At 52.0% G+C, this 9,108-nt stretch overlaps 2 protein-coding genes across 2 annotated transcripts; one reads left to right on the top strand and one right to left on the bottom strand.

Annotated features, from left to right (window-relative positions):
- The first annotated feature begins 5,795 nt into the window (after nt 1–5,795).
- On the top strand, nt 5,796–8,076 carry LOC6523944 (protein a6). The gene is made up of 2 exons (XM_002099780.4): nt 5,796–6,147; nt 6,221–8,076. The coding sequence occupies exon 2, from the start codon at nt 6,223–6,225 to the stop codon at nt 7,459–7,461; it is 1,239 nt and encodes a 412-aa protein (XP_002099816.1). The 5' UTR covers nt 5,796–6,147; nt 6,221–6,222; the 3' UTR covers nt 7,462–8,076.
- LOC6523943 (alpha-ketoglutarate-dependent dioxygenase alkB homolog 7, mitochondrial-like) lies at nt 7,881–9,047 on the bottom strand. The gene is given in 3 exon segments (XM_039372964.1): nt 7,881–8,373; nt 8,437–8,604; nt 8,657–9,047. Coding segments are annotated over 3 exon segments (669 nt in total). The 5' UTR covers nt 8,903–9,047; the 3' UTR covers nt 7,881–8,118.
- Between the last annotated feature and the right edge of the window lie 61 nt (nt 9,048–9,108).

The raw sequence follows: 9,108 nt of genomic DNA, 5'->3' as shown, positions 1-9,108 counted from the left end.
AAATTGAACGCAAACTTTTCCAAATACATTTCAATTAGGAATTAGGGGGAAGGGCGATGCTCTGCCGAAGCAATCACTAACAATAACAAATTAACTGGACCGCTAGCATGCTCCAAGCCCCAAGCTCCAAGTTCCGAGCTCCACACTCAACCCAGTCCAGTCCAGTTCACATATTAAATGAAGGCATAACATTTGCCATCCACAAACGCACCAAAAGTATTTCCCTTACCCCCCGGCAGGCTGATAAGGGCGGCAAGGATGGGGACCCTGGATTGCAGGGTGGAGCATGGGGCGTTGCAAAAGTGGCGGATGAGCAGTTGGTTGGTCGCACTTAGAAGTGCGCGGGACAACAGGAGGAGGCCCAACAGGGGCACAGGATGGGCACAGGACGAAGGACGAAGGACGAGCGCAACTTTTTAACTGGGGTTTTAGCGTTGCCTATTTCGTATAGTGCTGCGGTTGGCTCAGTGTCGCTCCACTTGGCAAAACGTTACATCCTCTGCTTTGTCGACAGCCCTTTTTTTTGTAAATTGTTTTGCTGTTTATTGCAAAATTACACAAAAACAATGCACGTTGATGAAGACGCAGAAACAGAAACTAAAAACAGACACAGCAGCCCAGCAAGAGGCACTTGGCTGACTTGAGAAGGTCGAAGCAGGGCATACCCTAACTAATCGAAGGTGTTCGAAAGTGTGTACAAATTCGTATTGAATCGCTTCGCTTTGGTTTGTCTGCTTTTAGGCGCAAGTAAGCACAAGGTATCCTCAGAATCAGCATGAACCTTGATCAAATAGGCAAATTCTACTTAAATGCCACGGATATCGGGCGTATTTAGTGTTGCAAATTGAAATACCCTCGAAAAGGGTACAAAGCATAAGCCAAGCAGCAGACGAGACGGCCAAATGATGATGATGATGGTGATTGTGATTGTGATGACGTTGGTTGCGACGTCGAAGAGGAAAGCACAGAGTACCAAAGCGAAAGCAAAACCAAAGGCAAAAGCCTCAAAACAAAGGAGATAGCTGCGTGGACTGGTGGGGGGCGGTGGTAGTCGTCGTAGTCGGAGTCGTAGTCAGTGCAACTGGAGGCCACCAGAAACAGCAGAAGCAGCAGAATCAGGCAGCGAGCGCAGCAGCAGAAGCACAAAATAAAAACTTTCCGAAATGGGAAAACTTTTTTCTCCAACGAGGACACACAGGCGCGAGACGAAGGACGTAAGGGGGCGGCAACGACCAGTAACGAGCCAAGTTGAAATATCTTTATTGTGTATCAAACCATTTGTATTAATTAGAAGCGGTAGCGCCGGCAAAATAATTACAACAATGCAAAGGGAAGCAAAAGGGACAAAACCAATTGCTCCTCCGTCCGGAGAATCCCAGAGAATATTCAGTCGAGCCGTGGACTTCCACTGGCCATGTAAATACGTGGCTCTCTACTATGCCTGTGCCCTATGCCCCATGCCACATTCCCCGTGCCCCATGCCCAGCGGAACCAAGGGCAATGCGAACTGGATCAGCTGGGGAATAAATGGATTTGGAACTGCAACAAGAGTGCAAGTACCAGTGCCCATAGCCGTGCCAGTACCAGGACGAGTCTCAGTGCCAATGCCAGTAGCAGAGGAAGAGGATAGAGAAAAGGACCAGTGAAGGGTGGCCCAATATGAAATCTAAAGCAGCCAGCGGAAATTCGAGCCAAGCCGGGTGATAATAAACTTATTTACTGCATAGTTTACGTACTGCAGATATCACTCATACGACATGGTGCCGTGCCGTGCCGAACATTCAACATGCACCCTGCTGTAAAGTGCGATACGGCTACAAGTTGCAAAAACGAACTGCGCCGGAGAAGCACGGGACAAGTTAATGCGAGCACTCCCCCAATCGCACAAACATATCTCTATCCCCATCCACATCCCCAGATGCCCGGAATACCCTCGACTGGGCACGGATATGGATATGGATATGGAAGTGAATATGAATATGGGAAGGGTGGATGTGGGGAGTGGTATGTTGGATGTGTATCGAATAGACGCATGATACAGCTAGTGAAATATAAGTACGTACAAGCATAATGCGATCGTAAAAAGGCTTTTCATTGCGAGCATAAAGTATTAAGCTACTTTGCAGCATCTTTGCATGCATTACCAAGGATAATACACAGACAAACGTCGCCGGCCTGCTCGAGTGCCACTCCCATTCCCATTTCCAGTCCCACTGCCACCCCCAGACACTCGGCAAGAACGAAATCACGTCTCCGCCAGCCAGATTAGCACGAGTTTATGCCGCCAGGCCAGTTGCCTCCTCGGAGCGTCTGCAGCGCATGGGAAGACGCTTCTCGGCCAGAAATCTTACCCCAGCCGATCCATCGAGAATGCCTCGCGAAATTGAATCCGCCGAGCGAAGTGAAATTGGCATTGGCTCAGTGGATGGGTGGATGGGCACCATGAGAGGACTAGGACCATGGTCGTAGTTATGAAATCCTTTGCTGCGCCTCATCCCCCAAGAGCGAGTTGGAAAACTCCAGGATGCGATTCCCATACGGACGAACGGACTTGCAAGCGCTCGCAAGTGGCCGATGATATATTTTATTGCCACGTCCTTGTGGCCACACGGAGGCGCTCTAAGTTGGACGCCACTTGCATATGGACACAAGGATTCGGATTCCGAGTCCGAGTTCGAGGTTGAGTCTGTGTAAATACATTTTTCCGAGGCGCCCGCTTGTTTATTTGGCTGCGACTTTAGCTCGGTTTCAGTTTCAGATTCATTTTCATTTTCAGTTAACTTCACTCCTTCCGCACTTCACTCTCCCACTCCGACACCATCACACACAAACACACACACAGACGCACACACACTTCCTGGCAGGACACCCACGCAAACTCGTGCACACACACTGCTCAGTTGGACGGCCGGCGACATTTTCGTTTTGGCATTTCGCATGCAATTTGCGGTTCATTGATTCGGAAGTTTTCCCATTTAACTTAAGCCTCTTTAACAATCCTATTGACGCAAATTTCTACTTACCGTTGCCCGGGCACTTGCCGCCGCAGTGGAACCGATACCACCGATGCCACCGATGCAGATGGGGCACGGCCACCCACCCACACGGAAACGGAACAGATGCCTTTGCAAGTGCTCCGGTCGGTTGGTCGGTCGGTCAGTCAGTCGGTCCCCCTGTGCCCTCCACTCCATTTATTGCCGTTCACCTCAGTGTCCACTTAGTCCGGCACACATCCCACATCCCCATCCGAACTCATCCAAATCCCATTCCCGCCCAGCAGCTTGGCGATGGGGGAACCATTCAGCCTGCTCGATAATTATAATAATGTGTGACGGACCTGCCCTCCAGATGGCATCGCTGCTGACACGCATGAAGTCCTTCGGTGCAAACGGGGGCAAAAAGCCCCTTGATCTGCTTGACAAAGCAGTCTCCAAAGTTAATGAATTAGGCAAGTCTGATTTTGACAGTCAAAACGACAACGAAATGTTTCCCCTTTGCACGCGAACAGCTTAAGCTGGAGGAGTGGCACCTAGGCATCTAGGCGGGAGTAGACTAAGTCCCGAAGGAGCACTTGCAGCCGCTGCTGGGGGATCATCAAAGTAACCGTCTCTCCAGGCGGCAGGCACATTAGCAACAGCATCACTATCCGTATCATCGATGAGCTGGCCGTCAGGGAGCGCAGAAGGAGCGGGGCGAGGAGCCAGGAGCCAGGCTCCACGAGGACATGCGCCGACTAGCCGGATTGGATGCCAAAGGAGCAGTAAACCAAAGCGCCGCTCCAAGGGCAGGTGCATTGTGCAATCTTTTGGTATTTTGTTGGCTTTGCACATTTGGCGTAATGCCAAAACACAATAAAAAATGAGCAAACGCGGGGCTGAGGATGCGGGTGAGGCTGAGCATCCAGGAGCAAGTGGAGAAAAGTGGAGCGGAGTGGAGCGGAGCGGAGGTTTTAAGCAAAACAACTGCGGCAGACGATGGCGAAAACAAAAAGACAATGCCAACTTGACTCGACTCGACTCAACTCAACTCAACACCTGAGGAAGGCAAACACTTGAAGACGCGAAGCGGGAACCCCATTTTCCGCCATCAGGACGATGAGCACCGGGATGAGCAGCGAGGACGTGCATTCATTCAAATCGACTCGTTGCCCCTCGCTCCCTTGCTCACTCGACTCTTCGCATGGAATTCATTTTAATGCACAGCCGGGCCAGGCTGGTCGTCCCAGCCAGGAAACGATTGCAGCCAGAGTCTGTGGGACAGACACGGATGGGGAGTGGGGAGTGGATGGGTCGGATGTTGGATGTCGGATGTAGGATGTCGGATTCAAAGCCAGGAGTGGGAGTCGCTTAAGGGTGCGTGTGGTGCGCCAAGATGTGGGTGCTCCTCTACGGCACTCCGCGGCCTTAAACGGCCAAAGTGCAATCCAGAAACACAACACAAACAGTCAAAGGAGCTGCAGCTGGCGCAGCAAGGACTACGGAGGTCCTGTGCTGCCAGCCAAACGCAAAGCACCGGCTACAGTCGAGCCAAGTCAAGACCGAGTCTATAATTTTTGTTGTGGTTCCTGTCTATTGTCTATTGTCTCTCGCCGCCCTTCTCCCTTTATCTCCCAGCAAACTGGTCTCCTTCGCCAAGGGCAGCCCCTTCTCCGTCTCCGTCTCCAGCTGTAGCTCCTTTGCTCCCTGGCTCCTGGCTGCTCCGCGAGCTGGGGAAATGAGCCATTCGCGTGAATTACTGAAATCGGATCTTGCCCGCCCCGCTCCCCAGATGTCCGTACTTGACTCATGGCTGTTGCACGTTCTTAAAGCTTAAAGCCAGATGTGAATGGTGAATGAGTGCCGAACAAGGTCCAATTCGATCCGCCGATTTGTTCATATAGCTAGCTCTGGGAAAATTGCTGAGGGATTAGAAGAGTAAGCATAACTTTGATACATGAATATTTGGAAATATGGGCGCAAGAATGTAGATCATGTAAAATAGTATGTATTATTCATATTTTTTTCCAATTTTATTAGGGCTGACTTTAACATAACCTTTTGAAGGCCTAAACAAAAGGCACTTCTTGTTGTTTGCCTGAACGTTGACTACTTTTATTTATCAAATTGCTCGCTTTTCGTATGTTTCTGGAGAAATGGGTGAAAGGGCATACATAAGGATATTTATTAACAAAATAAATTCCTGAATTGTTTGATTAAAATGCTTCTATTCCTATCAGTTCTGATCCACTTAATGTTCCCTTCCACCCCCTATTAATTCGAACTGAAACTTTGGTGCCTCTCGATTTTTGGGTTTCATTTCCGGTCATTCTAAATCTACGAAAGTTTATCGAAGCCATTTAAAGCCCAAGGGCAACCGCTGCATCTACATCCGCATCCGGAGGCGGCGATCTACCAACTGACTCCGGCTGGAGTCGGTGTCTTCCCTATTGTTCCGGTCCTCGGGCGAATGTGGAGTGAAAGCTGCCCCAGAAGTGAGTGAAAGCTTCTGAAAACAGAGCGCCTGCGTCGATTGAGTGGCTCTCAGAATTGTGGGTGGTGCCAAAAGTAGCTTGAGTGCTTTCCTGGTTTACTTAATAGGTATTTTACAGGGGCTATCTGGTGTCCAAGTCGCTGGATGAACTGGTGGTCCTAAGCACTTGTATTCTTCTGTCAATTGCTGCCAAGCTCTAATATTTTCTCTAGCTGATTTAAATCGCGCGCCCAAATAACAAATACACTATCGATAGCTCCCGACTGATATTGTGTGACCAGTCGGTGTGCACGGTTGCACGCGATGCGATCTATCGAAATGTGCGTTATCGATGTGTGGCCGTTTATCGATGCAGTTTTATAAACAGAATTCTAAAGTACAACAAAAGCACAAATTGAGCAGCTGGCGCACGAAAAAGCACCCAACTCGGCCCCGCTCACACCTCGGCATCTCCTGCGGCGGGAGGCGCAGCGCCCAGACCCGCGCCTCCGCTCCTTTCAAGGAAATCGCTTTGCGCCCGCCACGCAATTATGCAAGTTGCAGCAGCGGATCTAACTGTACTCGCCGCCAGTGGAACAGCAAGAGGAGGAGGAGTGGGAGCCCCCCGGGCCCGAGCCCATGACCCTTGACAACCCGGGGCAGGCACCGCCACCGCTAGAAGACGAGTCCACACAATCGGTGAGTAGGTGGCCACCAGTGGCCCCACCACTGACCAGGCTACACAGACTAACCCTTCCACTGCCGCCTGCAGACATGAACCAGAGACATTCCGAACCATTCTACATATCACCCCGGCTGTTCGACAACCGGCGTCTTAAGCGGCGTCGCGGTCGGTGGATGGAACGCCTGCTTGAGCACCAGCGTATCTGCATGGCACGGATGCGCGCCCAAGCGGCTTTCGCCTCCAAGACTGACCGGCAGCTGTCCCAACTGCAGCGGCGCCATGTGGCTGCCACTTTGCAGGCGGACGTGACCATCGACCTGCTGTCGGACGACGATGACACTCCATCGGCTGGACAGTCCACGGCAGCTGGCCACAATCGCCTCCTGATTCCTGTCCCTAGGCACAGCTTGCACCGAGCACCCAGAGTGGGCAGAAGACAGGCGCCGCGCAAAGCTGTCATCCACTCATACCCCGTGACCGAGAGCATCCTGATAACCAGCGACGACGAGCACAACGAGCAGAAACCCAGCAGCACGCTAAGAGTGCGCTCCCAGCTCTCCATGCGTTCGCCGCCACCACTTGCACCGCTCACACAATCGGAGACCATCGAAGAGGTAACTGTTTCGTTGGTGCCGCGCACCTCCACCACTGCCAGCTGCCAGACGCGAGTGTCAGGCCACGCCAAACCCTGTCGAGCATCCACGGTGGCCAGCAATGGGTTCGTCATCGCCGAAGGCGGGGAGGGTGGCAATGAAACGGGCTGTTTTCTGGAGGTGGACGTGGGCGGGGGCATCACAGCCACTTTGCCGGACGAGACGACCGTTCACACGGTCATCGCCAACCGTATTTATGAACTTTCGCTGAGCAAACTACGCGAAGGCCTGGCCTTTAGTGGAGTGCCAGAATACACGCACGAACTGATGCCGGAACAGCTGCAGAAACTGTCGCCGGCATTGCGCGCCAAAGTGGCGCCCTTGGTGGCTCCCTCGCCGCCCACGCCTATCTCCCTGAAACTGTCCAGCGACCTCAGCATATCACTGATCTCAGACGAAGACGACTGCGAAAGCACCGGTACACATGCCAACGGAGGAGACGGCACCGAACCAGTACACCCTGTCGTGGTCGCTGCAGCGGAGGCGCACGCTGCCGCCAAGCTGCTCAAGCAGCAGCAGCCACAACTCTCGGTGGTGCAACATCTGCAGTATGTGGGCGGCGGACTCGCAACACCAGTGGCTCTGGCCCTTCCGGTGATGGCAGCGAATCCGACCTCGTCCGCTTCCGTCGTTGCCTTGCCGCTGCAGCTGCCGCGACGCCGGAAGCTGGGATGAGCTGGATGACTGATGACTGATGACCAGCCAGAACCGAGTCCCCATCGCCATAATATCATTCCCCGAGCCGGACGCACGGCATAGACTTTAACTAGCAGTGGCTAGAAGTGCAAATATGAACGTAGGTTTAGCGACAACACATCACTGATTCCCAGTTATCCTTGAACCCGCGACTAGTCACATTGTCTGGTTGATTTTTGAGTCCTTCCCCTCTCTCCCAAGCACCTTCTCTCTCCATCTCACTCACTCACAGTTGCCCATTAATCTCCCTGTCTCTGTCATTCTCATATTTTAAGCTTTAAATGAAACGAGACGACAACGTACAAATGAAAGTAGAAAAGCATCAAGCCACATATACCCATATACATTGTTGCGAAAAAACACACAAATTTCAAAAGATTATAAGAGGGAGTAGAAAATTTGAAGCGAGTGAGAAAGGTGAGCCCAATATTTATAAAGTACAAGTAGTTAGCCTAAGATATACTATGTATATGTACATTTGATTTAGTGTATCATACATGGTTGAATCACGTCGTGTAATCCGTCGCAGTCCGCCGTCTGTATTACATTAGCTGATCACCAAATTGGAATAAATTTTCATTGTATATACATGTACACCCGCTGTGAGAGAAGAAGGGTACCATACTTTCGCTGCAATCAAGGTTCGTTACGGCAAATGACGGAAATGCGTCGGCTTCTTTCCACCAAACGCTTCTTGAACCACGATTGATCTCTGGCTAGGATCTCGTGGGTGAACTCGTACCGCGCCAGCGCACTCATGATGTAGAGCGAGCGTCGCGGCAGGAGCAGATCCGCAGAGTGGCTCACGGAATCAAGATCTTTGGTCACTCGCTTCAGTCGCATTACGCAGTCGCTGAGGAGGCTGATTCCCGCGATGGTGTTGCCGCAGAACTGCCGAGTACAAATGGGTAAGTGAGAATGGAAACGTCTTGCATCTTCCATGGTCCAACTCACACGAGTGCTGTCCACGTGCGGCTTGATCACGCCAGAGTCAGCCAAGTCCAGGATGTGAACAAAGGGCATCACCTGGCCACAGAAGGCAGCTTGCGAGACGCGTTGCAGCATGGCCCGGTTTTCGGGAGACCACTTTCTGCGTTCAAGTTCGCGGTATCCGTGAATTGCCTATAAGTGGTAAGATGTTTAGCCAGGAATACCAGACTATACTCATACCCACTTAATCCCAGTGGCTCGACTCGTACGGCAAGCGGCTGATGTGTGGCTCGATTTCCCGCATCAGTAGTTGCTCCTCTGGCGCAGTGATGAAGTCCCTGATGACTCGCATGTCCGATTCAAACTGGCGTTGCTCAGAGGGAGGCCACTGGCCGGCAAACTCCACCAGCCCGAAGCTGCGCGTCCAGACATCTGGGATCCTGGCTGCTCCCGGACAAACAACTCGGCGCAGGACAAGCATGTGTTGCATCACCTGTTTTTAAAGGTCTTCCGCCCAGTTATCGAGTGGAGCCATTCGATAGGCACATTCGCTCCACCGTCGAGCAAGTCACCCGATTCCCGGAAGCAGGGTTTGCACACACAACGGAGCTGCGTCGGAATGCAGGGATGCCAGGGCGGCAGGATCCCAAAGGACTTCGCTGGTCCGGGAACACTCGATTGGTAACGCATGCGCCG

The sequence above is a fragment of the Drosophila yakuba genome, chromosome X (genome assembly GCF_016746365.2).
Source record: "Drosophila yakuba strain Tai18E2 chromosome X, Prin_Dyak_Tai18E2_2.1, whole genome shotgun sequence".
NCBI lineage: Eukaryota > Metazoa > Arthropoda > Insecta > Diptera > Drosophilidae > Drosophila > Drosophila yakuba.
Note: the sequence above shows the minus strand (reverse complement) of the source record. Positions and strands in the feature narration are given on the sequence as shown.

Excerpts from the sequence above, each read along its gene's own strand:
- LOC6523944 (XM_002099780.4), top strand. The coding sequence starts at position 6,223 with ATGAACCAGAGACATTCCGAACCATTCTACATATCACCCCGGCTGTTC.